Source organism: Crocodylus siamensis, chromosome 5 (genome assembly GCF_052110815.1).
Source record: "Crocodylus siamensis isolate JL-2025a chromosome 5, ASM5211081v1, whole genome shotgun sequence".
Lineage (NCBI taxonomy): Eukaryota > Metazoa > Chordata > Crocodylia > Crocodylidae > Crocodylus > Crocodylus siamensis.
Genome location: NC_143399.1, coordinates 42,226,063 through 42,253,613, shown reverse-complemented (window position 1 = coordinate 42,253,613; position 27,551 = coordinate 42,226,063). Strand labels below are relative to the sequence as shown.

At 45.2% G+C, this 27,551-nt stretch overlaps 1 protein-coding gene across 3 annotated transcripts in view; it reads left to right on the top strand.

The window, feature by feature from the left end:
• The window catches only part of PACS2 (phosphofurin acidic cluster sorting protein 2), a 136,411-nt gene that overhangs the window by 68,853 nt on the left and 40,007 nt on the right, over nt 1-27,551 (top strand). Inside the window, exons 10-18 of one of the 3 annotated variants that reach the window (XM_090046821.1) lie at nt 285-375; nt 1,985-2,059; nt 3,570-3,691; nt 6,192-6,324; nt 7,131-7,235; nt 9,592-9,698; nt 10,881-11,035; nt 14,604-14,714; nt 17,206-17,314. In XM_090046821.1, the coding sequence (XP_089902947.1) occupies nt 285-375; nt 1,985-2,059; nt 3,570-3,691; nt 6,192-6,324; nt 7,131-7,235; nt 9,592-9,698; nt 10,881-11,035; nt 14,604-14,714; nt 17,206-17,314 (1,008 nt within the window). Of the gene's footprint in view, nt 1-284; nt 376-1,981; nt 2,060-3,569; nt 3,692-6,155; nt 6,325-7,130; nt 7,236-9,591; nt 9,699-10,880; nt 11,036-14,603; nt 14,715-17,205; nt 17,315-27,551 lie in introns of all 3 variants that reach the window. The other 2 variants (XM_090046818.1, XM_090046819.1) reach the window with 2 other exon arrangements.

The following is a 27,551-nucleotide window of genomic DNA, read 5'->3' as shown; positions in this document are numbered from 1 at the left end:
CACCCCCATGCTTTGTAAATAAGCACCCATTGTAAGAACAGCCCTGTTAGGTCCTGCAATGGCTCAGTGACAGAGTAAGGGGAAAAATCATGTTTTCTGACTCCCATTCCTAGTAATCTTTCTTTTCCATGATCCCATCAACCCAAATGGGAATTGCTAACAAGCCCCACTTAAACCCATGAGGCCGTCCAAAAACTGAGTGAAGAATCAAGTCATGCAAAGGCAGTCCTGGCCACAAACATCTCAGAAGTGCATCACCATGTTTTCTGCTCATTTTGTTTTAGACCTTACTTTGAAGGCCTGTCACACTCAAGCTCCCAGACAGAAATTGGTAGCATCCACAGCGTCCGGAGCCAGAGAGAGCCCTCCAGTCCTGTAAGTCATATTTCTAGGGTGGTATTTATCTACAGGTGATAGTACAACAAACAGCAAGGATTACTGCATCCATCTGAACAGCATTGTTGCATTGTAAGTTAACATGTCAGTGAAAAAGATTAACCTGCCATGTAGCCAAATGTTCTTAGCTTTGAAGCTTGTGCTGTGCTATCATTAGTGATATTTGCATTCTATGTGTATAACAAAATGTTAGGCAAAATGACCGTCATGTCAAGGAAAGAAGGTTCGATAGTTGGGGGTTTTTTTGTTCTTTTCTGGCAGGGGGAGGCAGATTCACATGCTGAGGTTGCTGCAGCATTAATGTGAACATATTGCACATGTTGTAATAAGCCTCCAGTAGAGTAAATGAGCCTAGATTCAATTCCACATTTAAGAAGAACGGGAAATGTTCCCTGTGTGTAGTGTGAACAAACTCATATGGTAGAAACCTTTGATCCTTGCAGGGAGGCATCTTCACAGCAGGGGAGTATAGCTGAAAACATTCCTGTAGCAATATCTTCTGGAGTAGCGCATGCCCCATTTGCCCCTTGGGGATGGGGTTGGGCAGAGGAAAGAGAACCATCTGAAGTAAATTTGGAAGTAGGTGCCATTCCTATTTCAAGATAATTTCTTGATTTCCATAGGTAGAGCTTGAAACTGCCTGCCCTGGCGTATATCATGTTATGCTTTGCTTATGAGGCAGGGATATTATTTTGATCCAGTTTTAGGGTATCTTTACACATGTAAGTGGCGCAGCACGGGGCGCTTTGTTGCTTGCAGTTGTGTAAGGGGAGAAATGCGCCTCAGCACGCAGAAAATGGAGGCGCACTTTCTTTTGAACTAAAACGCATAAAAGTTGTTAGTTCAGGAGCGCGCTGCCGCCATTTTCTCCACACTGATATGCATTTTGCCACTTGTACAACTGCAAGCAAAGCAGCATCATGTGCATCAGCTTGCGTGCAGAGCAGACTTGATTAATCGAGTCTGCTCCAATGCACCGGAGGCATGAAAATGTATGTATATAAATGCCCTTGGATCTTAAATCTCTCTTTAGACTCTGAATTCTCAGAGAGGCAGGTCTTAGTCCATTAAGGACTTTACTTAAGAACAGGATGTTGAATTTGATCCAGAAGTATTCAGGAAACTAGTGGAGTTGGCAGAGCCCTGGGACAATGTTTCCATTACGTGGAGATGTGTAATCTCTGGAAGTGTTTAGTGTTTAACTCCAGGGTAATACTGTGATATGAAAATGGTTGCAAGTGGCTCTGAGTGTATCTGAATCTCTGCAGAAAAGGGAATTTTGGCTGTTGTTGTTTGCCAGGTTCTCTTGCATTACAACTTCATTTTTCAGTGTTTTAAAATTGCTTATTTCCATTAAATTTCTGTTAATACCTGCAGATGTTTCAGTTTTGAGTTGTTTAACCAAGGATTTGGTAAGGTAATACCTTCATAAAAGGAAGCACTCCAGTTCTTGTATAAATACTACCCAACAACTCTGCATTATAAACTCTGTCCTGGAAGCAGCAGCTGCAAAATGCATCTCTACTGGAAGCATTGCATGCTTGCATGCACACACTAAGTTTTCTGACTGCTGTCTCTTTCAAAGCAGGTAGAAGTGCCTGAAAAAGCAAAGAGTCTTGGAAGCAAGCATCCAGGCAACAGCATCTCTGACACTGTGTCTTATGTAAGTTTCAAAACTCATTCTGTGATGTTCATCTTGGTAGTTTCAGTATTTGGATGTTCTGGACTGTCTGGATTTGTCTACCTTTGGGAGGCCTGAGTCTCTGAAAATGAGAGCTTCCCTAAGGGGGTACACATTGCTACCCAAAGTCACTAGTTACTTTTAAAAAAATCTTTCTGTGTCTTTTGTTCCTTTTGCCAAAGGGAATGAATGAGGAACCAAAAAGTTAGCATTAAGGTGGTGATGTCTCTTTGATACTGAATACTGAAATTCAGAAACTATGTAGAGCTAAGGAGTTTCTTTTGGTGGTCGGCCTCAGCAGCAGTACTATTTGCCTTGCTCAATAAAACATGAAGGTGATTGATTTCTATTTATAGCCCATTTCAGATGCATGTAGTGTGACTGAACTGTTGATGAGAGAGAACATTGAATTTTTAGAATTCCAGGCCTTTGTTTCGTACTTCTGGTGCTCCATTAAATTCATACATAATTAGATCCCTGAAATGTCCTGTGAAGGCTGCTAATCATTTCTGCAATTTTTTATGAAATGCAAAACCCTTGGCCTTTGATTTCCTATTGACATGGAAAGCTTTGTTTCTTACAGCCCCATGTCCTCTAAATAGTCATCTTTTATGGTTCTCTCTTATGAATATTTTCTTATAGCCAATTTAAGTAACTTTGCAGCTTTACTGGAGAGAGAAACGAGACCTCTTAGTTAGGACAGGTTGGGAGAGGCTGAATAATTTTCTAGTCTTTAAGAGTATGGTCTCTAACTGCTGTAAGCAGAATTCACCAGGCCTCCTCTCCTAACCAGCTTGGAAAGATAATAAATTTACAACCAGCTGCCAGTATTTTAGCTAGTTTTAGGCAATTCCTGTTGGTGTTAGCCAGGGATTCTGCCAAAAGATTTGTTCCTATTTTTGCTAGTTGGCCTTGTCTTCTGTGTCTCCTTTAGTGTAATAGAAAGTCCTAATATAAGGGAAGAGCATGTATGCTCCAGTCTTTCAGTGGAGAGTGGATTTCCAATTTTAACCTAGCATTTCTTGCATTCTATTTGTTCCTTTACATGGCCACCTCTGGAGAACTCCAGAGACTTCAGTGCAATCCTCTCCATGCATACCCTACATGGGTGTCTTGCCCCAGGAGAGAACAGGTTCTGCACCCTCTTCTGGGAGCTAGAACCTTTTGCCTCCTCTGAAGTCATTCATTTGCTTCCTCGCTGATGTTGGCAAAAATCCCTCTGTCCTTGGTACAGTTTCCTCCTTGCAAAAAGCCTCCCCTTTCTGAATTACCTGTCTGGAACCAGCAGGCATGGAGAGAGGTAGGACATGCCCTTCTCCCATCAACCACAGCTACCTGCCAGCATCTTCTAAGGGGATGGTCTTAAGGGTATGGTGCAATTAGCTGATCTGGACAGGCTTGGTAGGTATACTAGCCAGTCACCACAGTGGTGATGGAAGAGGGGGAGAAAAAGGATTCGTAGAGCTCTTTGCATTGGTATGTCTGTTCATAGGAGTCAAACCAGCAAGTGGAGACTCAGGAGGCTGACCTGCCCATGTCAGACATCTTCATCGAGAAGCTCCCACCTAGTGGAAAAATCACAAAGACGGAGTCTCTCATTATCCCTTCCACCAGGTAACTTCCATGAATAGCAGTGACAGCAGGCATGTTATCTGCCAGATACTATGGGATGACAAGGCTGTTCTTCATCTTCCAGACTGTGTCCCTTTGTGTTATGCAGCAAGGACAATTAACCTTTGGCTCTAGAGTGGTTCCCATTACTATAGTCTCTGTGCAGCTCACGCTCTTAATGCATTTATCTACCCAACAACGCCTTGTGATGTTTTGCCGTTACCCTGTTGTACAGATGGGGAACTGAAGCATTATGTGACCTTTGGCATGTCCCATTGAGTTTGTGGCACAGCATGGAACTAAACCCAGGGCACTGAAGTTCTAGGCTAGTGTCCATGAACAACATGTGTCCCTGGAGGCTGGGTGGGCACAGTGACTGCCCACAGGCGGGTGGCATGCTGGTGGGGAGCTCCTGCAGGTGGCCGCAGCGATGGTGGTGGCCAGGGGGAAGGGGTGGTGAGCACCAACTGCCTACAGGCACCTCCGGCAACATTGGCGGTGCTTCTTTCAGGGGGTGTACCGCCGATCTCAGGGGGTGCATGTGCACCTGCATGCACCCCCTACACATCACCAATGCTAGTGTCTTTAACCATTGGATCAGGCAAGAATGTCTGCTCTATCAGACAGTGAAGTCTATAGAATTGGGACTGCTGGCCTCCCCTCTGTACCTCCTTGTCTCAGCCAGCCATCCTGACTTCAGGTCCTTGAAGGGATATGAAGGTGACCATAGATGGATGGAACAAGTCACTTCAAGACCCATCAATGAGTTATGGGAAAGATCATCCTCAGATCCAGGGACTGCCACTGCCAGCATAGATAGATGAGGCTAAAGGAAGGAGAGAGGAGTCTCTTGAGCTTCTTCTGCCAGCCCTATAGACCCCTGAGATGGGGATTGAAGGTTAGGTCAGGAAACAAGGTGCAAATGCAAGGTTCAGGGAATCAAGAATTGAAGTCATTCCCTGAAACTCAAACCTGGTCTCCTTTTGAAGGGCTGCAGGTTGGATGTCCAAAATTATTACAATAACGTTGGGTTGGGTTTCTATCCTCCATGCAGAGGTGGGGGTTTATGAAGTCTCTGGGGGTAGGCAGGACTGCCTCAAGCAGCTTTGTGGGATTGCTGAAGTGCTCCAGCTGTTTGCCGTGGCTTTTATTTCTACTCAGCTGGAGGGGACCAAAGCTATGCTCTAGCTCAATGGAGAAATGGTGTCCTTCTGAAATAAAAGCTATAGCAAACAGCTAAGTTGAGTGTCTTGCCCTTAATTTACCACAGGATACTAAATTAAGTGGGTTCTACTGTAGTCAGGTCTGAGACAAGCCTGGCCCTTAGGCCTAATGGTCACGTCCCTCCTGGCTGACTCTTGGAGCATAGGTGCTCTCCCACCTCCTGTGGGTGCAAACGCCAGCTGACAGGTAGTGGTGGCAGCCCTTTTGTATACAGTGAAGTAAGAGGCTGTTTCACCCTCCAGTTCTTGGCAGGTGGATGTCATAGGCTTCACTGGGCTTTTCTTCTGTGGAGGTCAAGGCCATTTAATTGATGCTGTTTGAAATGCTCTTTTGATATTGCAGCTTAACTGGATGAGCACTATCTATAAACCAGTGGGTGCCAACTGGCACTTTTGTTAGCAGCCTCAGAAAAGAGGCCAAGAACAGAGCATATCTGGGAATCTGAACTTGCCTTTCCTATCCAGAGGTATGATGGTATGACGGTATCATAGGGCTGAAAGGAACCTCAGGTAGTCATATAGTCCAGTTCTTGTCTTTGCAAGTTGAGTGATGCTTTTTTGTAGTGCAGTGTGTGGTAGTTTGTATTGCTGCTTCCTGTATTGGGCCTAGTCTGTGACTAATGGAGACTTTAGGCTACAAGGCTGTGTATCCAAAGGTGTTTGTCAACATTGCATTTTCATGCAGTGAGTTTTTAGTGATAGGTTTAGCTGCTGTTTGTCTAACAGCGTAGTTCAGAGTTGCTAGGGACAGAAGGACCAGTATGGAGTTCACCATAACTTCTGGTGGTGGGGCTTTCTAAGCAAAGTGCATAGTTGTTTGTGATAAAGTAGGCAAACTTCCTTGGCATTGGAAGTGCAGCTTCTGCAGGCACACCCCAGTTAACTTTAAGGTAGGAGCTCCAGTGCCAACTGCAGTGTACAGCTGACAGGCTAGGCTTCAGCCTGGACTGCCGAGCCCAAGCAACACCCTGGATATGTATCCAGTGGCTGAATCCTGGGCTGCTAATGAGGCACTTCTAGTGGTACCTAAATTAGATCAAAACCAGCTGGTGTTATGCCTATCTGTACTGCCATCCTGCCTCAGCAGTGTAGGTTAACCTAGAATCAAGAGTGCAATCTCTTTTAGGGGAAGGATGTGAAAGGGCTGCTTGTACTCCAGAAAGTCTTACCTGAACATGCAGAAGTACCTTATTTGCAGCTCAGGAAAATGCTTCTGGCAAACAGCTTCTCTGCTGCCCTAACAGAAAGGTGACTGTGCTGCTGCTGCTGTCATTTAGCAGGCCAGAAGGGAAGCAAGCTGGCCGTCGGGGGAGAAGCACTTCTTTGAAGGAAAGGCAACCAGTGAGGCCACAGAATGAAAGAGCCAACAGCTTGGACAACGAGCGCTCACCAGACACCAGGCACCACTTGCAGGTGAGAGATGACCTCTATCTCTTTCCCAGCCTTCCACTATTCGTCTCTTCCCAAAACGTGCCCTACAGCATCCTGCTTTTCACTCCTTACCCAGCCCTGTTCTTGCCTGTTGGATATAAGCCTGGCTCTGCTGCTTCGAGGTGGGGGATGGGCCATTCTCCCATGCCCCCTCCACCCCACATTCCTGCCTTGCATTAATTAACTGTTTTAGATCCACTAGCACTGGGCTGAAAAACACCAGGGCAAATTACAGCAATAAGAAACAAATGACATTTTGAGACCCCCTGAGGAAAAAAAGACTAATATGAAATAAAGGGAATCGATGAGATGCTCTAGGAGGAGAAAGCAAAGTGGAGTGTTCTCAGCAGAGCACCTCCATGCCTCAGACCCTTTTTCAGCCACAGGATTCTAGTTAACGTTGGTCCTAATGAGAGAAAAATAATTGCCACTTATTATTTAAAAATAGAGCCTCCAAAGTGTCTAGTAAAAAAACAAAACAAAGAACCCCAAAAAACAGCAAAGAAGGGCAGGGTAGAAAAATAACTACTGAACCCCTCAAAGCAGAGAGAAGTCATTCAGAGACTGGGTGTAATACTGTGGCTTTGGGGAGATCTGTGGGTGTGTCTCCCTTAGCATACAGCAGAGCTCCCAGCTTCTGTAACTGGCTCTGATCTGGCATGAAATTCAAAGATTAGTGAAACCCAGTGTATTTCCCAGACCTCTGTAAAGCTGTTGGCTCAGATGTTGGATTCAGCTTTTCCCCATGCTTCGTTCTCTGTTGCTCCTTTTTTTTTCTTGTTTTACAGATTCCAAGGAAGACTGTGTATGATCAGTTGAATCATATCCTGATTTCAGATGACCAACTGCCAGAAAATATTATTCTGGTTAATACTTCTGACTGGCAGGGCCAGGTAAATGCAGAAAGACTGATTCTGAACTCTAGGCTTTCCTGTTTGCCAGTCCCTTTCTTTCCTTATACAGGGCAGAAAATAGGATTTTGGCTTATGTACTGAACTAATGATTTCCTGAAGTTGTATTTTTTATGTACGGTTGATGGCCAGTAACTGCATTGACAGCATTTATTGGTGGTGTGGCTGCAGGTAGATTTTATTTTTGTGGAAGAACTCTAAAAGCTTCCTTGACTAGTAATGTGAGCCTTTCCTGAAGTCCTGCATCCTTTCCCTTTTTTAAATAATATTCTTTGATTAATAAACTAGGTAACTTTTTGCTCCCTGGAAATGGCTGAAGAGCTCTTCTCTCTATTACACTTTGAAGAAATGCAAGGTGCATTGAAAGGGGTATTTGGTTTCCTGCCTAGGATAGGAGTTAGAGGAAGTGTCTAACTGCACTGGACACGGATTCTACTTGTCCCTGTTGTGAGGTGAAAGATCCAAAGGACACGGTTCTTGTGTGGAAAATAATTGGCATGGGAAAATAGTGTGGAGAGAGATGGGGAAGGTGCCTGGTGGGGGTGAAGTGAAAGGGTCATTCAGATGGTAAATTTATCTTCAGCTACCTGTTACTATAAGCATAAATATAAACACATTTTGAGTAAGTCAGTACTCAGTTAAACATTAGGGCACAGTTTCTGAGCACAAGTGAGACTTGTGAAAAGGAACCTGTTATTTTTAGAACTTTAAAGTACTGTACCCAGTACTTCAAGCACATCTGTGAATACTGGCTTAGGCCTGAAGATTGCATGTGTGCAATACATGACTCAGAATATGTCATGCCTTTCTGAGCTATTACACTACTGCACATTATTTGGGCAAGAGGGTTGGTTTGTCTTTTTCAGCTCAAATTGTTATTATACAATGGAACCATATTCTTTGCAAGGTTGGATCCCTTGCCTCCTGTGAGGATGAGAGTTTGCAAGCCAACTTGGGACACATACAGCAGTTTCTTGGAACTACTAAGGTGCTTCAGTTGTTTGTTGTGGCCTTTGAATTAAGTCTGTTGCTTCTGTGATCAGCTGTACAGGACCACTGCATTGCAGAATGAAGACGCATCACCCTTTGAAGTAAAAGCAACACAAATAGCCGAGCAAATTGTCCTTAGTTCTGTAAATAAAGTGGGCTGTGAATCATTCCAGTATGAAAAAATCTAGATTCTACTGGGCACCCTTCTCATAAGTATAGCAAGTTTAAAAAACAAAAATTAAAGTGTGATTATGTGAGCTGTAGTTAATAGAATTTGTGTAGTATTGACCTGTTTATGGAGAAGGTTGGTACAGCAATTGTGATCTTGCTCGTGCAGTTGTGGGATGTTGGGTGAAGAAGGAGAGTTCAGCCCTAGTCTTCCACAAAGTAAGAAAAGTTTGAAAGAGTTGAGGCAGATTGGCATCTGGGACTGGCAGATGTAGAGAATTTAACCAGAACCATGGCTGAGCTATAAACACTGAGGGAAAGGAGTCATGAAACTTTTTCCATTGATGCTTATCAGTTTGCTTGGACAGGGCTGACCAGGATGTTGGGGTAAGCCAGGCATGAGGATTGGTGGGGTAGACTGGGAGAGGAAGGTAGCGCAAGATAACCATTTCAAAAGACTAAAACTGATGTTCCTTCTCCAGAAACATGCTTAACATGGGCAAGCCCTGAAGCTATGATGCAGATTTACATTATCCTGGGAGGGATGGTGTATAGTGCACGTTTAGGAGTTAAAGGCTGAAGGCAGTTTGTGAGGTGGAGCCTACTCTTGAGGAAAGCAGCAACATGGGTGTCAAGCAGTGGTGCATACCACCACTCCCCCACCCGCTCCTCTAAAATTTGGGGAAGTACAGGAGGATGTCAGTGATGCAGCTTTAATTCCTCAAACTAAGATCTTAAGGAACTGTAGTAGTTCAGAGTCTGAAACGGCTTGTATTTTATGATCAGCAACAGTCTTTGTGGGGAGCATAGGAATGAGGTCACCCTGTTCATGTAGCAGAAAAATTAATTGGGTTATTCTGTGTAAGGAGTCTTGATGTTCTGGAGGTTGGGGGATGGGAGGCGGAAGAAAAAATAGGGTCAGTTAGAGACCTGCCCTGAAATTCCACAGCTGTCCCTACTCCCGTGGACACATTATGAAACATCTGATGATGTCTGTTTTGAGCCCCCCTGCTGGTAGAATTGGAGCATCTTTGGAGGGCAGTCATAGGGCCAGCTAGTAAGATGCAGAGATTTCTCTTATAAGAGGCCTGCTGCTTAGGCTGCTACTAGTGCACAAGGTGTTGCAGGGAAATCTGGTCCTTTTTGGCAGAGCTCTTAACCTGTTTTCTTGTTTTCCCAGTACCTCTCAGATGTGTTGCAAAAACATACCCTCCCTGTAGTCTGCACGTGCTCTTCTGCTGATATTCAGGCGGCTTTCAGCACGATAGTCTCCAGGATACAAAGATAGTAAGTTGTGGGGTTTCTGTCGTCTTAGCTGTCTTTCCATATGCAATAGAAAAATGTTTATTTCCTGGCTCCAAACATTGCGATTACTTTAAAGTAATCCAGCCAACATATGCTTAATAAACCCACATGCCACAAAAGAAATTAGTGTTCTAACTAGTAATGTGTATAGCTGAGAGATGCCATCCATCTAGGGCTCATCCAGGTCCCAGAGACCTAGCACATAGGTAATCTCTGGAGTACATCCTGGATATTGAGAGCTCTAAGCCGTTTTAGATCAAGGAGAGAAGTGTGTTCTCACAGCCTGAGCAGCTTTGCAGAATATCCTGCCCAAATGCAAATATCCTCTTCTGCTTTGGGAGATTGTAAAACAACTATATCTGCTAACCTCTGGTGTGAGATCACTAGCAGTAGACAGAGGTGTCTTTGATTAGTCAGTTGCCAGGTGAATTAAGTTTTATGGCTCAGGACTTGTTTCTTTTGAAGCCCCTCCAGAAGTCAACAAGCAGTGAGTGTATATCTTGGAACACTTACGTTCCTAAACAGCAGAAACACAGCGATGAGTGGACTGCAAGCTTCCTTTCTAATTAATATTGTGTGAGCTTACACCCCATAACTATGCAAACACTGAAGTAATCTAACCTTAAAATGTGGTACGAATAGATAACAATAGTTTATAGAAGATGCAGCAAATTCCTGTCTGGGTCAAGATAGCCATCCTGGTCCCTGTTGTAAAAATTTTCCAGGAGAAACTGAGGGTCTCGTAACACTCTAGGCCTGTTAATGTGGGTCATCTTAACTGAGTGCTTTCCCATAACTCTTCCTGGTAACAGCCACTGTCTGACCAGTGCTGCTGTAGTTTGGCCTTGCCATTCCATAAAGCATTCTTCATCTAAGTTGAAAGGGACAAAGGGGACAAAAAAATGGTATATTGCAAATGCAGCACCACTTGTCTTACTAACCCTCTTAGTGGCCCCATAGGCTGCTGGGATAAATGGGGTGCCCAGATGGGGCTAACCTGTATATTATCATTGAGATTGTTGTATGCATTTTGAATAATTGCTCTTTACTGTCTGGCAGTTAAACTGGATTGATTATACTTAGCAACCTTCTTGATTTACTTTAACATAGATATTTTAGAAGACAATTGAATGTGTTTTCTCTCTCTCTTTTTCCTCTATCTAGCTGTAACTGCAATTCTCAACCTCCAAATCCAATTAAAATTGCAGTGGCTGGAGCCCAGAATTACCTCAGTGCTGTATTGAGGCTCTTTGTAGAGCAGCTGTCTCACAAAACCCCAGACTGGCTCAGCTACATGAGGTTTTTGATCATCCCGCTAGGTAAATGTATGGCACTGTTATAGATAGGTGAATAGGTAAAATGTAATGCATGCCCTCTGGAATTTCCTTCAAGATGTCTCACTCAGTGGCTGGTTGTTACGTGAAACAAACGTTGCTTTGCTCCTATTAATTGCTTTCCTGGTACAGTTATAAAATTAGTCTTTGGATTTCTGCAATCAGAAAGTAAAGTCTTGCTTGAAAATTATTAGTATTCCATATCAAACAAAGGAATGAAATCGCCATCTTAGCAAAAGCAGTGCTGTGTTGTAGTGTTTTAATCATAGTTGTATAAAAATGTACCTGTTCTTCTTGCAGTCACTTACACAACTGCCATAGAAACTTCACTGCAGTGAACAACTATCATATTTTCTTCTTGAAGAACAGTATTCTGAAATCTGCACTGGAGGGGCATTTTGTCTGCCTAGGATAGGAGTTGGAGGAAGAGACTATCTAACTGCTTGTGGACTGGATTCTACATGTCCATGTAGTGAAGTGAAGGATCCGAAGGGCATAGTTCGAGTGTGGTAAAGAATTGGCCTTTTGGCTCAGATCAAGCGTAGAGCTCAAAATGTTGGTCAGACGGTAATAGGGGCCACTGAGTTCAGTTCAGGGCTTTGTGCTTTATTTTCTTAATTCCAGACAAAGTTATGACTTCCTTAATTGGAAACAATCCTTTAAGTCGCTAATATTTTTCTTAAAGGGAAGGGGGGGAAACAAAAACTCCAAGTGAGCTCCGAAACTGCTGATTTGATAAATCATTAAAACTATATATATAATTTTTGCCTGCCTTTCCACATTTATTTCCACTTTGATTGTTCAGAGCTCCAATATGAAGTTGGAGATAGGCCTGTTGAGAGTCTCTGGGTTGGAGTCAGAGGGGAAAGCAGCAAGGGTGATGTCGTGCTACGGGTCTACTATAGACCACCAAACCAGGAGGAAGCGATGATGAGGCTTTCTTCAAACAGCTAGCGGAAGTTTCCTGATCACGGGCCCTGGTGCTTATGGGGGGCTTCAGTCACATTGACATCTGCTGGGAGGACAATACATCAGTGCACAGGCAGTCCAGGAAGTGTTGGGGATTTCCGGTACAAGCTTTGGGTACAAATACCCTTCATCAGGCTGAGGAACCAGTCTGCAGTTGGTCTGTGCTCTTTCTGGATGGGTATTTGTACCCGAAGGGTTGCAGAGAAGAATTTTTCCACTTTGAGTTGGTCTAATAAAAGATATTGGATTTATCCAAAGAACCTTGTCTGCCTGAACATTGACAGAGATTTTGTTCAGGACTAAATGTGCTATGGAATGAAACAACGCTACTTGGACCATTGTGATGAGCCTTTATCCTTTCTTTTTTATTAATTCCTGGCAAAGTGGAAGAACGAAAGAGAATCTGATTATGCAAAAAAGGTGATATTTGGGCTACTGTCCTTAATAGAGGGCTACAGTGATAACTTAAGGAGAGCTGAAAAGGAAATAGTTTTCTGTGTCTCAGTCTTTCAACAATCCTGTTTGCTTCTATGTAACTGAAGTATGCTGGAACTTGCATGACCCAACAAAGGCTTTGACATGTAGTACACTGTTATGCAAGTTCTTCTACAGGGAGGCATTAAGTCCTTGGAGGTGCTTTTGGAGGGACTTAATGGATTACTGACTCATGACTTTGGCAGTCTTAATTGAAAGTTTGGGTTTATCTGATGAAAGAATTGGAAGCACACAAGGGTAGAAAGTCATTAGAGAAGCTATGGAACCTTTTCATCACATAGCCAACATAGGTCTTTTGTATTTAGACCAGGTAGTGTTGGGTACCAGAGTGGAGAGAGGTTAAATTATGACCAGTGGAAATTTTTTATTTTTACGTTCTGTTTTTATCTAGCATGTTTAAAATCAGCTTTCTAGTTAGTTGCATCTGTTTGTAAAGGAAGTTGTAGCATCTCTTAACTCAGTTTTGGAAAATGTTTACATGCCCTGGAATTCAGGACTGTTAAGTCCAGAACGTAATTCTTAAATGTCCTGTCTTCCCGCTTAGCAATAGTCAACCAGTTCCCCGGCCAAAGCAAAACTGAAAGTACTGAGGCTGAGAGCTGAAAAATCAAGTTAGTGGCTAAGTGTCTTTCAGGGCTCATAAAGGAGTATCAGACCTGATTTTGGGAAACGGTGAAGTTGCTTAGTGTTTGTATGCTTGGTTTCTAGTAGAACTGCACCTCCTCTTCTCTGGACCCTTGTTAGCATTTTCCCTTGTCTTCCATTTAATAACTTTTGTGGCTTTTTTTGTCTTTATTTTTCCTCTTCCCCCTTCTCCCTATTGAGTGTTTTCTGAGCTGAAGAAGATTGTACTCTTCCATTCTGTCTCAGACAGCTATGAAGTAGAAGACCTAAAATTTGGAGGGTAAAGGAAGCTGACTTCCCTGAGTAAAGAAATGAAACCTACTCAGTTAATTATAGCAGTTTTCAGGACAGGAGCCTTGATGACCTGTGAGAAGGAAAGAAGGACTTGATTTGGATGCTGTTCTTCAAATAATTTGCAAAATTCCTGCTGACTAAACTGGAATCAGGAGTTGAGTCAAAGGGTCTTAACGTTTCAAAAGCATTTCATTCCTCAGCAAATTTCAGCTCTGTCTCTGGTCTTTGTTTTTGTGTGTGGTGTTGGTTTTTTTGTGTTTTTGATCTGCTTTCACTTAAGTGTTGGGACATGTTTTCGGGCTGCTGAAGGGAGTTGAAATAAAACAGTGTTTCCACTGCTGGAAAATAATATAGGTCCAAGAATATTTGGTCAGGACAGCAGGGGTTATATTTTGTGAACAGTGTAGAGAGGTTTGTATCACCACAACGTTAGTTATTGAGGGAAAATGACAGGGTGTGGATATCTCTGCATTGTTATTGCAGATTGGGTACTAACTATCTGTTACACTGTCTAGTTATTTCTGTAGCTGTACAAGATACAAATCTCTTCCAATTAATTCCTGAAAGTTGTTATTGGCTAGGATACAGAAAAACTTACGGGGAGAAGTTGGATTATGCTGAAAAACTGGTGTCAAACATACTACCTGTGAACTGGATCTAACCTGCAGAGCTGGGTCATCTAGCCCACGGACTCTTGTCCTGGCTTGGGCTGCAGTAGCAGTCGACATTCTAGCAAGAGCTGGACTGCTGGCAACCCCAGTGGCACTGTAGGCAAAGGCCCTGCCACTGGCCAGAGCCCTGTGAGAACAGGCCACTGGCAACCCCAGCAGCACAGTAGGCTCTTGCCAGGGTGCTAGCTGCTACCACAGAAAGTTTTATTGTGACCTGCAGGCACCTGGAAAACAGGAAATGTGGCCTTCCAACTGATTTGAGCTTGGCATCCCTGCTTAATGGGAGCTGCAAGTCCTCAGCGTCTTGGGGCGTCTGTCCATATTCAGAAATCTAAATTAAAGTACACAAGTCTGAAGTAATTGGTCTAACTTGTTTTTTGTTGCAACTAAAGAAATGGACTCATGGAGTGTCTCGTGTAGTTTGGCCTCTGAAATAAACTCCTAACAGTTGTGTGTGTTCAGTATTTTTTAGTAACAGCTGGCATTTTTTTTCTTCTTAGGATCTCATCCTGTAGCAAAGTACCTGGGCTCTGTAGATTATAGATACAACAACTTCTTCCAAGACTTAGCCTGGAGAGATTTGTTTAACAAACTTGAAGCACAGACCACTGGTAAGCCCCTTTTATCATACCTAGATTGCAATGGAGCAAAGAACTGGAGTGAGTTAAGTTATTTTTAGAAAGCTGCAGGTACATGTCAGGGGAACAAGTTTTAATTCTTTAAGATGCAGTTGATTTCTTCCTTTCACCAGCTGCTGCAGCAGCTATTTTTCTGAGTCCTAGAAAACACAAGCTCACTTGTGGGTATCAGTAGGGGTCTAGTTGTGGCCTTGGGCAACCGGTGCCTCCTGAGTTGAAAGGAGCACTTGCTGCCCCCCTCCCCCCCAGCAGACAGTCAGTGACCAGGGAGACCCCTTTTGGCCAATCCTGTTCACTGGGGACAGAGTCCTCCCACAGCTGATCCCGCCAATCCACAAGTGGCAGCGGCATGCCACTGGCACTTCCAGATTAATGCAATTGGCTGTGGGGAGGACCATTTCTCCTGGCACCTCCACTCCCCGGCTGGTGCTTCTGGAGGGGGGACCAGTGCTCTGGCCTGCCCCACCCTGCCCGGGAGTGCTTGATGTTGGGGTGCATGAGCATGCTCAGGGGGTACACGTGCACCCCCTACTCATTGCTATTGGTTGTGGCAGTATGCAGCTCAGCATGAACTAACTTGCTCAACTTTTTAAGTGGTTAATGCAGCCTGTATTCTGCTCTGCTTTCACAGCTAGACTGCTACCAATTGATACCCAAGATGGCTTTGATATCCATACCCGATAGATATCCAGCCTCTGCTGTATAGCTCAAGTTTAGGGAGAATGCTGGAACTCTAAAATTAGGGAAAGAGGTTGCTTCTGATTGGCTTCTGAAATATCTGTGCCCCAGTTTTTTCTTACTGGCTCAAACTTTTAATCAGAGTTTTGAAGTCAGAACACCTTCTTTTTCCTATTTAAGTTGGTGTCTGTTTGATCAAAATACAGCTCAAAGGAAAAATCTGCTTTCAAACTTAATTCGGGAAATTTTGACTGACAAGATGTGTATTTAGTTGGAAGCCATGCACTGTGCTGCCACAATTGTTATTCATGAGTGCAAATGGCTAACGAGGAAGCTGACTAACCTGCAAATGTTATGCCAGTAGACTCTCCTAATTAGTGTTTTTTGTGCTTAAAAAAATGCATCTCATGTGGAATCTGTATATCTGGCGCACACAGGTACTTTATGCTAAGGTTGTAGAAGGAAAAGCAACGGTCCTGTAACATGTAAGCACAGGTATTGCATGACTTTCCATTTTACCAGCCCAGGGAAAGAACTCCTAAAATGTACTTCATATGCAGAGTAGGATTTACAAAGATTTGTGACTGATTTTGATTTGATCACATTGTTTTCAGAATGTATTCAAAGTCATGTGCATTAGCTCTACCTAACCATTTTGGTCCAGAACTATTAGGGTAAATGTGGTGGGGTTTTTTAGCTGCTGCTTTATAGCAATAGGAGGATATTTCTTCAAAGAAATCTGTGGAGAACTACTTTTTAAAAGTGGCTGCTGTTTCTCACTGGGATTTAAATGTCTTCTATTTAATATCTTGTCCTTTTTGCGAGGGCTTACTGGAAGTGAAACCTTCCAGAAAGGACACTGCAATTGTAAATAATGAGGAAAGTGGCCAAGTCAAGAGGGCATTTTACCTGAGGCCACCTTTGGCCTCAGTATCTGATACTTTAAGAAGATGGAAGTTCTTTTGAAAGAAGGTAGTTCCATGTCAACCTCTGAAAAATCTTTCCATTATGAAGAATCTCAAAAATGAACGGGAACCTTCCTCATGTAGTCACTGTAGGGAAATTCAATGAGTTTTAACCATCTGAAAAGTCTGAATATGCATGATTTCTGTACTCAGATCCTGTTAGTTTGGGGAGGATCTTTTATATCCTTCATATGCAACTATAGCTGAGTTCCTGCCTTTAAGTGCAAGACTGTTCAGCCTTCACTGGGGAATCCCAACTGGCACTGCCAAAACAGCAGTCTAGTCTAGCCTTTTTTTGTTTCTCTGTGAGAGGACTCAGCATTTAGGGCTTTTGGTTGTCCCTTTAGCTGACAAGTGCTGCTTGTCCTGTAGGACAGATAATTTTATACCCCTTGGTGGTAACATCTTGTCCACCATCTACTTGGCAGAAGTCCTGTGTACTGCCTTGAGGCAGGAAGAAACTTTACCTGCTCTGTATTAACTCAGTCACCACTCAGCACTGGTGTGTAACTGTGCTGTCAGGGAAGAGAGAGCAGAGTATTAGCACTCTTTCTCCCTCTGTCATCATCTTGGTGGTATCCTGTTTTGAAAAAGAACTTTCTAAATGTGGGTCCTTCCCCTTTTTTTTTTTTAAATCTGGCATGTGACTGACTGGAAGTGTCCCCCTTTTGAACTGACTGGAAGTGTCCCCCTTTTGATTTGTTTTTTGCAATGGATATTAGTCTTGCATGATTTAAGTAACTGCTGGTGAAAATTGGCAGCATGCGTTAATCAAGGATAGTCCTTGCTCTGCTACTGTCTTTGTTTTCATTCTGTTGCAGTTCAGGACACACCTGATATTGTCTCAAGAATAACCCAGTACATAGCGGGGGCAAACTGTGCACATCAGTTGCCGATTGCAGAAGCAATGTTGACGTACAAGCAGAAAAGGTATGTTGCTAAAAAAAGCAGTGGCTTTCAAAATGTCACAAGAACCAGTGATGGTTGGGAGCAAACCACTTCACTTTTTGGTATATGTTGGCTGCCTTAAATTTAGTCTCAAAGAGCAACATGCAAATATGAAAGAGGAACATAGTATTAGTCTGGCAAAGGCAAATCAGGAACCATTCCAAAAAGTGGTACTGTGTTTCCATGTAAACATTTTGAGTGATCAGCAGACAGTAAATCTAGAACAACAGTAATCCTGCCTTGCTTCCTTCAGTATAGCGGATGTAGCTGAAGAGGAGAGAGTTTGAGGTGTAGAGGGGTGGGGGGTAGATCCTATGTAGCCTCAGGCAAAAAGGAAACAGTAGTTTCATAGTTTGTAGGGGGGGAAGGGACCTGAGCAGATCATCAAGTCCAACCCCCTGCCATGGCAGGAAAGAGTACTGGGGTCAAATGACCCCAGCAAGGTGATTGTCTAGCCTTGTCTTAAAGACCCCCAGGGAAGGAGCCAGCACCACTTCTCTTGGAAGCTGGTTCCAGATCCTAGCTGCCCTGACCGTGAAGTAGCGCCTCCTGATGTCTAATCTGAATTCACCCTCTGCCAGCTTGTGACCGTTATTTCTAGTCACTCCTAGTAGTGCTCGGGGGAACAGGGACTCCCCCAATGCTTGCTGGTCCCCTCTGACTAATTTGCAACAGGCCACTAGATCCCCCCTCAGCCTTCTCTTGTGGAGGCTAAACAGGTTCAGGTCCCGTAGCCTGTCCTCATAGGGCCTGCCCTGCTGCCCCCTGATCATGTGAGTGGCCCTCCTCTGGACCCTCTCCATGTTGTCCATATCCCTCCTAAAGTGCGGCACCCAGAACTGGACGCAATACTCCAGCTGCGGCCTGACCAGTGCCGCATAGAGGGAGAGGATCACCTCCCTGGACCTGCTTGAGATGCGCATCTGTGGATGCATGACAAGGTGCAGTTGGCCTTCCTGACTGCATCCCCACACTGTCGGCCCATGTTCATCTTGGCATCAGTGATGACTCCAGGATCCTTTTCTGCCTCTGTACTGATGAGTAGGGAGTTCCCCAGCCCGTAGGTGGTATGGTGCTGGTTCTTCCTCCCGAGGTGCATCACCTTGCACTTTGTCAGTGTTGAAACCCATCCTGTTCTCATCCGCCCACCCCTGTAACCTGTCTAGGTCCAATTGTAGCCTATTCCTCCCTTTAATGTGCCTACTTCTCCCCACATCTTAGTGTCGTCAGCAAATTTGAACAGGGTGCTTTTTACCCCCTCGTCCAAATCACTGATGAAGATGTTGAACAGTGCGGGCCTGAGGACCGAGCCCTGGGGGACCCCACTGCTCACATCCCTCCAGGTCGAAAATGACCCATCCACCACCACCACTCTCTGGGTGCAGCCCTCCAGCCAGTTAGTGACCCATTTGATTGTGTAGGTGTCGACACCATAGTCCCCTAGTTTTTTTTAATGAGAATGGGGTGAGAGGCAGTGTCAAAGGCCTTCCTAAAGCCCAGAAAGACTACATCCACTACTACCCCTGTGTCTAAGGATTGGTGACCTGGTCGTAGAAGGCCACCAGGTTTGTCTGACAGGACCTGCCTCTAATGAATCCGTGTTGGTTGCCCCTAAGCATAACCTCCCCTGCTGGCCCCTCGTGGACATGCGCCGGAATAATTCTCTCAAAAAGCTTACCCAGGATTGAGGTAAGCCTAACTGGCCTATAGCTTCCTGGGTCCTCCTTCCTCCCTTTTTTGAAGATGGGAACCATGCTGGCCCTCTTCCAGTCCTCTGGCACCACACCAGAGCACCACGAGTGCTTGTACAGCTGTGCCAGGGGTCCCGCAATGACCTCAGCTAATTCCCTCACCGCTCTAGGGTGGAGATCGTCCAGACCAGCTGATTTAAATACATCCAGTCCCTCCAGAAGTTCCCTGACTAGATCCTCACTGACCCGTGGCCTAGGTGTGCCTCCACTGGGGCCTGAGGGGGACCCAGCGGGGGGGCTGATCTGGTCCCTGCTCAGGAAAATGGAGGCAAAGAAGTCGTTAAATAGGTTATCTTTGTTGTCTGCTGTGATGACCAAATTTCCTAGCATGTCTTGCAGGGGCCCCATGTTACCCGGTACCTTCTTTTTGCCCCTTATGTATTTAAAAAAGGACTTCTTGTTGTCTTTGATCTGGGAAGCTAGTCCCATCTCTACCTTGGCCTTGCTGATTGCCCCCCTACAGCCACTGTACAGGGGTATAATCCTCCCTGGTGATGGCCCCTCCCTTCCATTGGGTGTATGCCTCCCTTTTAGCTAGAAGACACTCCCAGATGCTTTTGGTGAGCCATGGGGGCTTTTGTGCCCTCCTGCTCCCTTTGATCCGTGTTGGGATTATCTCCCTTTGGGCTTGGAGGATTGTCTCCTTAAGGAGTGACCACTCTTCTTGGACACCTGGCTCCCCTCCTCTCCATGACCTCACTGCCTCCCCAACTATTCTCCTTACCTCATTGAAGTCCACCCTCCTGAAATCTAGGGCTGCTGCCTTGCTGCAGGTCTTTGCCACCTTGCGCTGGATGGTGAATTCCAGCAGGCGAAGATCACTGTCACCCAGGTGGTCGAGCACCCGCAGCCCCCTCACCAAGTTGTGACCTGTGGCCAGCACCAGGTCCAACAAGGCGTCTCCCCTGGTGGGGCTGTGCACCTCCTGGGTTAGATGGAGGTCCTGTATTTGGGCTAGGAACCTATGTGAGTGGTCAGACTTGGCTGACTGCTCTTCCCAGCAGATGTCTGGAAAGTTCAGGCCACCCATGATGACCACGTCGTTTGACCTAACTACTTCCATGAGCTGACTTGAGAATTCCTGGTCTAGCTCTTCCCCTTGGTTGGGTGGTCTGTAGTAGACCTCCACTGTTAAGTCTCTTTCCCCGCGACTGCCTTGTATTTTAACCCAGAGCACTTCTGTGTGCCCCTCCTCTGACTCTATGCTACTTGGTGAGGATGTGTATTCCTCCTTAATGTAGAGTGCCTTTCCTCCCTGTCCTGTCCCTCCTGTACAGCCTATAGCCCTTGATATTCACCACCCAGTCATGTGTTGAGTCCTACCATGTTTCAGTGAGCCCCACTATGTCTGGGTTGGTATCAGCTAGCAGGAGGGCAAGTTTCTTCTGCTTGTTTTCCATACTACAAGCATTTGTGTAGAGGCGTTTGAGGCCTCCTCAGGATGTGTGCACTGGCTCCCTAATCACAGCATTGCCCTGGCCCCTGTTGCTTACCTGTGTATATGCTCTGCTCGTCAGTCTAGGCAGGGCTGTACTTGTGAGTGCTGCTTGGTTTAGCGATCCAAGGCCTCCTTCATCTTCCCCTTCCCCCAACGAGCCTAGTTTTAAAGCCCACCAGAGGAGATCTGCCAACCTAGAAGAGAACACACCCACCTTTAGGGGAAAGGTGGAGCCCATCCCACCTGAGTGTCTCTCTCGTCATGATGTGCAGGTCTTTGTCAACGAAGCCAATGCCCACCTCAAGACACCATTCCCAAAGCCGCCAGTTTGTCTCTGCGATGCACGTCACATGCCATCTTCCACGTCCGCTCTCTGGTAGGACAGAAGAGAAAACCACCTGTGCACCTGTCTCCTTCAGCACGCCCCCCAGAGCGTGGTAGTTCGCCATCAGGTGATCAGGTCTTCTCCTGGCCGCATCATTAGTACCCACATGGATTAGGACCATGGGGTAGTAATCAGTGGGCTGGATCATCCCTGTCACGTCCTGTATCTTTGCTCTGGGTAGGCAGTAGACCTCTCATGTTGAGGGGTCCTGGCGACAGATGGGACCCTCTGTACCTCTCAGGATGGAGTCGCCTATGATGATCACTTGATGCTTTCTCCTTCGGGACTGCTTAGCTCTTTCGGCCTGTTCAGAGCGTGAAGTTGCCTGCTCTCTGGTTGCCTTCTCTTCTTCCTTCTCCAGTGTTGCCAAGGCCTCGTACCTGTTCTCCAGCCAGACTGGAGGAACTGGTACTGCTGTGTTACAAGCAGCCCTGGTTCGGGAGGTGACCATCTGCCACTCTGCAATGGAGGGCACTTCCCAAGGTGCTTCTTCCTTGAGTGTGTGGCCCTGCAGGGAAAGGTAATAGCTGTCAATTTCTTCCTCCACCTCCCTGATCCCCCTCAGCCTGCTAACCTCCTCGTGGAGCTCCCTCACCTGTGCCTCCAGGGCCCTAAGGCGGGTGCCTGCAGGACATGTGTGGGCGTCCCCAATCCCTGCCCCCCTGGGCCTTGCTGGGCAACCCCCACAGGCCAGGGAGTGGGGAGATGCCAGCTCCCCTATGGGCTCTGTCTGGGTGGAGGCCTCAGACAATCCCTAGGTAGGCTGCTCCCCCCAGACGGGCCTTGGCAGCACTCCACGTCAGCACCATCATAGGAGTTGCTGCTTGTTTTTAGCTTAGTGCAGTGCCTTCGCCCTGCCCTAGTAGGAGTCTTCCTCCTGGTCCTTTCTGCTCACCTACCGGCGCAAACGCTAACACAAACGCCAACACGCTCTGTTCGCACAGCGCGGCTCCTTAGCAGCTCAGCTAAGAGGGATCTGGGGGGGCTTCCCCTCCGGATCTGGCTCAGCTGCGTCTGGTCCCTCTGCCCACTTTACCGTAGGGGGATCAGCTGCTGCTGCCCCCTGCTGCTGGCTCCATTGCTGCTGTGTCTGCCTCTGGTCTGGTAATGGGGCACATGTGCATGCGGGACACACATGTGCTTGGATCCCTCCTCCCCCCTGCTGCTCCTGGCTCCTGATAAATAGAGAGATTTCTGTTTTCTATTTACCATGCCATGTATTTAAACACTCTGATAGAAAAGGCATGGAGTAGAGGCTCTGCCTACACTGTTCTCTTCCCAGTGGCTCAGAGTAACAGCACTATTCTGGGCTGTGCTTGGGGTGGGCGATGGTGGTGTGCATGGGGGGGGGGGCTACAGTGAATTTTGGGATGACTGCTGCCCCCCTGGTAGCCCTCCTCTAAGCACTGCCACCACCTGCCCTGAGTGCAGCCCTGGCCCAGCCCTTTCTTCCACCGGGAGGAGCCAGCTGCAACCCCGGGGCCTCAGCCTGCCCTTGCCTCGTACAGATCTGGGGGCACCCCCCTCCATGCCCTCCCCAGGTGTGTGCAGCGTGGGAGCCACCCCCCTCCCTGCGCCTTCTGAATGAGCCACTCATAGCTGTCCCACGCCCTGCCCCAGCTGCAGCACCTGCCCCTGCCTCAGCCCCAGCCCCACTCCCTCCCACACCGTGGGGGCCTTGACCTGCCCCCCTGCCCCTTTCCCCACAACAAACTTATCAACTGGACACTGGCTGGGCTGCATATCAGCAGTCAGATTGACATTGGCTGATATGGCTCTTTAAAAATCGGCCATCGGTATCAGCCCAAAAAATGTCCATCAGTGCACCCTACTCCGTATTTCAGTTAGTATCAATCAGTCTGCGATATGGGGTAAACGTGATGCGAGTGAGCTGTAGCAGAGTTTTAACTATCCTTCTAAACTGCTATTTAGCTTTTCACTTTAATGATATAGTCCTGTTAGCTGCCTTGCATTCAGTTCGCACAGGAGTGGAAACTGGGTGGAGAGTTACTCCATTCTTTCAAGATGTTCACCAAATTTTGTTTCCGGTCATGTGGTTGCTCCCAGTTTTGTTCCTCTGTCATATCTGGAGGTGGCTTAGTAAAACCTTAGTTAGTTCCCTTAATCTCCTAAAGGGGACATTCCGAGGTATGCTGTTTTATATTTGTGTTTTCTTATGAGCTGTGTATTTAAAATCTTATTTGCCCCACTCCATTCTGCAAAGTGAACCTGGCAGACGGTTTAAAAAAAGTAGTTGGGTTACTTGACCATCCTAACAGCCTTAGGTTTTTTTCTGTCTCTCTTTTATTAATGACCCTGCAGTTTCTCTCTAAGTTGGGGGAGGTGGGGGGACAAGGACAATACTAAACAGCTTTGCTAACACATTAACCTGTTGCACTGTTGGGGCCTTTGTTTCCAGACCCCCCCCCCCCCACACACACACTTCTCCCCTTCACATGTTTTGGGGGCATATTTGGTTTCCTCTCACCTTGCTCAGTTTCCCAGTTGTAACAAGTACATCCTTTTAGCCACTTTGGCCATTGTGGAAAGTCAGGCTGCCTGGTTTAAGAATAAAATTTAACTGGTACTTCGAAAATGTTGTGAAGCTCAGCTAGAGCTCAGGTGTGCGCTTCCCTCAATGACCGTGTCTTTCTTACCAAAAAAGTTGGTCCTGCAATTATTTGCTGAGATTTTTTTTTTTTTTAATCTTGGCATCAGGGTGTTCTGAAATCCTCTGGCATTAGGCCCTAAGCCCTAAAGGTAGCCTGTATTCTACAATGCAGTTGCTGCAGAGGCATTACTTGAAATTGTGGTGCTCTGGATGGCACAGGGGCAGGGGAGCAAACACTTATTTATTGCATAGAGGCAGTTCCTGCAGTAGCACAAGCTCCCTGTGGGTTGCCATATGATGCCCTCTCTAAATCAGGGCTTGGGACTGGTGCCCTGCTTCCCCCCACTTTTCCCTTGAATTAAGCAGTGGGTTTCTGGGTCTAAGGTTCCTTGGAAGTGGTATAGCTGAGAATTTTATTCATTTCTACGTCCACTGTAACTGGCCCACCCTCTTCCTTGTATTTCTTTAGTTTCTGGCAAAGATGTGGTGTCCTTGGACTCTAGAAACTCCATTGTGTGTTTTAAAACAGCTTCTGCTTTCAGCCAAGTACCACTTTGGACTGGAGAAAGAGCTAGGAAAGCAACTTATCCCATGGAAGGTTGCTTCCTTCAGGAGTATGGTTTACTGTTTTTTGGCAGTGACTTGGGGGAATTAATTTCAGAAAATAACTTTGAAAATGAGATTCCATTAGAACTACCTAAGTGAATGTGTTGCTCTCTTGTCGTAAGTATAATAATGGTGTTTATCTTTTCCTTTGGTTGCTTTCTGAAAAGGAAAAAGAGCTTTCATTTTGATTTTACCATAAGGTATATTTTTTCTAGGTTCCCTTTCCCATCTTGTTTTTCCTTTTTTTTTTTTTTTTTCCTGGGCTGGGCTTTTATGTCTTGTTTAACAGTTCCTGCAGGTCTGGGATACTCAATTGTGCTTCAGATTAAATTGTCTTCACTACTTTTGACACAATTGCCTCTGGTGGCAGAATGCACTATGAAAGCAATTACTCTGCCAGCTTCCTTTGGTCCAAAATGTAGAGCTCACGGGAAATAGCTTTAGTAGGAGGAGAAAGGTTACTAAAGAAATAAGTTTGGCCAGTATTCTTTGAGGGCATGCGCATGTGAAAATGAAACTGGCCAATCTGCATCTACTGCCCAGACATATTGAAGCAAATCTATCAATATAAAATGTGCATGGTAAAATGAATTAGAATTGTAACATTTGGCTTTAAAATTGCTGGTATAGATAAAAGCACTGTAAAGGTAACTTTCATGTTAATATTTGGGCAATTCGTGTTCTTAAGTTACAGTTACTAGAAGATGTAAAATCCAGAAGGGATCAGAAATAAATTTAAGACTAAGGTCCACAGCCACTGTAATTTTAAAGAGCCTGTGCTTCACAGCGTGGCTGGTGGCCTGCTTTAGATTGCAGGGTTTAGAAGCTTTCTAGGTGAAAATGAAAGCTCTGGGTTTTTGAGATGGCAGGCCAGATGTTCTCCCAGAGAATCTCAGAATGGAAATTTACTTCCTCAAAAGAGACAAAACCCAGAAACTCAGACTTGCTTCTGTACCTTTTTGAAAGCCTTAAAAAGAAGGCAAACAGGCTATAGAAAGAATAGGAAGTAGGGATTGGGGAGGCAGGTATGAACCTTGTTGGTATCTTACTTTGGGCTGTCACACTCTGCATTCTGCCCCAGTTCTGGACCCTCCAACTGGTGGACAAGATTGGCATGTATTCAGTCATCCTTCCACAAAGCTCTCTCGAGCTCTCCATCTCCCTGTTGTCCGGAGGGAAATGACTTCTTTTAAGCCACTTGAGCTTGCCACTGGTCTGTTGGAGGCAACAGCTTTAGTTACCAATGCATAAAATTTCTGGAAAGAAATGTAATAAGAGAAACCTCCCAGCATCCTGGCATTTGCTCTGTTAAACAAGCCCTAGTGATCTGAAAAAAAACAAAACCAGAGAGAAAAGCCCGTCTTTTAGAATGTAGCTGTCTGCCATGAGCTGCTTGGACTCCTTTATTGCCAATTTTTCCCCCAGTTTGACTCGCTGACCTCTGCCTCCTTCCTTTCCCCCTTGTTCTGTTTGTCATGGCAAGAGATTGAAGCATGTACTGCTTGTCATAGATGTTATTGTTGTAAAAGCTTTGCCCCCTTTCTTTTGGAGTGTCTGCCCACCTTACTCTGATTTAAAAAAAACCAAACAAACAAAGAAAAAGGTGGGAGAGAAGAAAGGCCCTAGAAAGAAAAAATGCCATGTTGTCTGTGTTACACTGGGTGACTGACTTTGTGCATGTGTTGGGGGAGAATGATTTGGTTACAAAATCACTGAAATAAGTGTTAAGTTCCAGGTGAGTAACATCTAATTACATTAGACAACACCAAGGGGAATAGAAGGGAACAGAAAAATCCTGTAGGAGTAGTCTTGCATTTAGGGGCAGATGTCTGTTTAGATGACTCACAAGAATGAATGACTGCTGTGTCTGTCCTGAAGAATTCTCCCAGGCTTTGTTCATCATGGTTGAAACACCTTGACCACCAGCAGTAACTCAGACTAGTTGGCTTAACAAGGCTACCTAGCATTTGCTGGTAGTGTAAAAAAACCAAGCCAGTGTCACCCATTGCAGTTCAGGGGCCAGTACAATTTGTGCCTTGCCATTTGTGGATACCTTTTGCATGCATCTTGCGTGCAACTTGGCTTATCCAAATGACAGCATTGCTCATTTGTACTGGGAGGATGGGGGTGTGTCACTTTTTTTTTTTCCTACCTCTTCAAATTTATGGTGAATTTGTGTTCTGCGGTTATTGTGTTCTGCACTCTTTCCCTCTCATATTGCAAACAGAATGGCCACAATTGCCCCTCTGAGAGCACAAACAACACAGTAAAAGAGTTACCTCGGATTATGCTAGGAAAGTAGCAGTTTCATTTCCTGATGTATGTACTTCAGTGAATGTCATGTGATGATGAATGATTTCAGGGGTATCTCTGAACCTAGCTAGACAGAGTTGGCATGTATGTCCCTTGTGCCATAGAAGGCTGGCTCCCATCCAGTAGACAGTAGTAACACTGACAGTACCACAATAACAGTGCCACTAACTCTTGTTGAAGGGTGGCAACACAGACATGGATGCTGTAGGGTGAGACCCGTGCATTTGCTGTGCCATCGTGGTACATACTGACACTGCCTTCCCCATCCTGAATATGAATGGGTCAGAGAGTTTTAAATAACAAAGGTGTTTCCTTTCTCAGCAAGAGTGTGCCCAGTCTAAGACCCACAGGCAGCACCGTGGGCTAGATTATAGGGCTTCATGGGTTGAATGTAGCCCACAAGCCATGTATTTGACACCCCTAAGTAAAACCCAATTGTGTACATTTTTTTAAAAATTCAGAATACTTTGTCCTACGGAAATTAAACTGAAGCAAATTAAGGGCATTTTAATTCTGAATAAGTATCTATACATATATTTAATATGGCTTAACAAATCTGTTTTAATTCTTACTAGTTTTCTTGAGCATCTCCCCCATTAGACAAGCCCTTGTTTTAATTATAGGGCTTTCTTTATACTTGTTGTAGCATCTAGGGGCCAGTATGAACCTACATCCTGTTGATGTTTCCCTGGAGAAATCTGTAAGACAATTAGTAGGAATAAGCAAAAATAAGTAAGCTTCTATACAGCACAAAAGAGAAATAATCATTTATTTAATCTTCCAACCTAAGATTTTTTTTTTTTTTTTTTTAGAGTTAATACTTCTAACTGACATCCTATTTAGTTGTCATTTAAAAAACTGCCATCACTTGTCAGGGTGGGGGGAGAGTGGTGGGGAATCATTGCTACTTTCTCCTTAAAAATGAACAAAGTGCTATTCATGAATGACCAACTTCTCAACATTCCTTGGAAGGAATCTGCATTGTTGCCTGCCATGAAGGTCCTCAGCAGAACAGGCTTTGTACTGGAACAATGCGTGTGTTTGGCTTTTAGTGCTTAGAGCAAAGAACTTGAACAGCAGGAAGATTAAGCAGCATGATACTAGCGTTGCTCTAC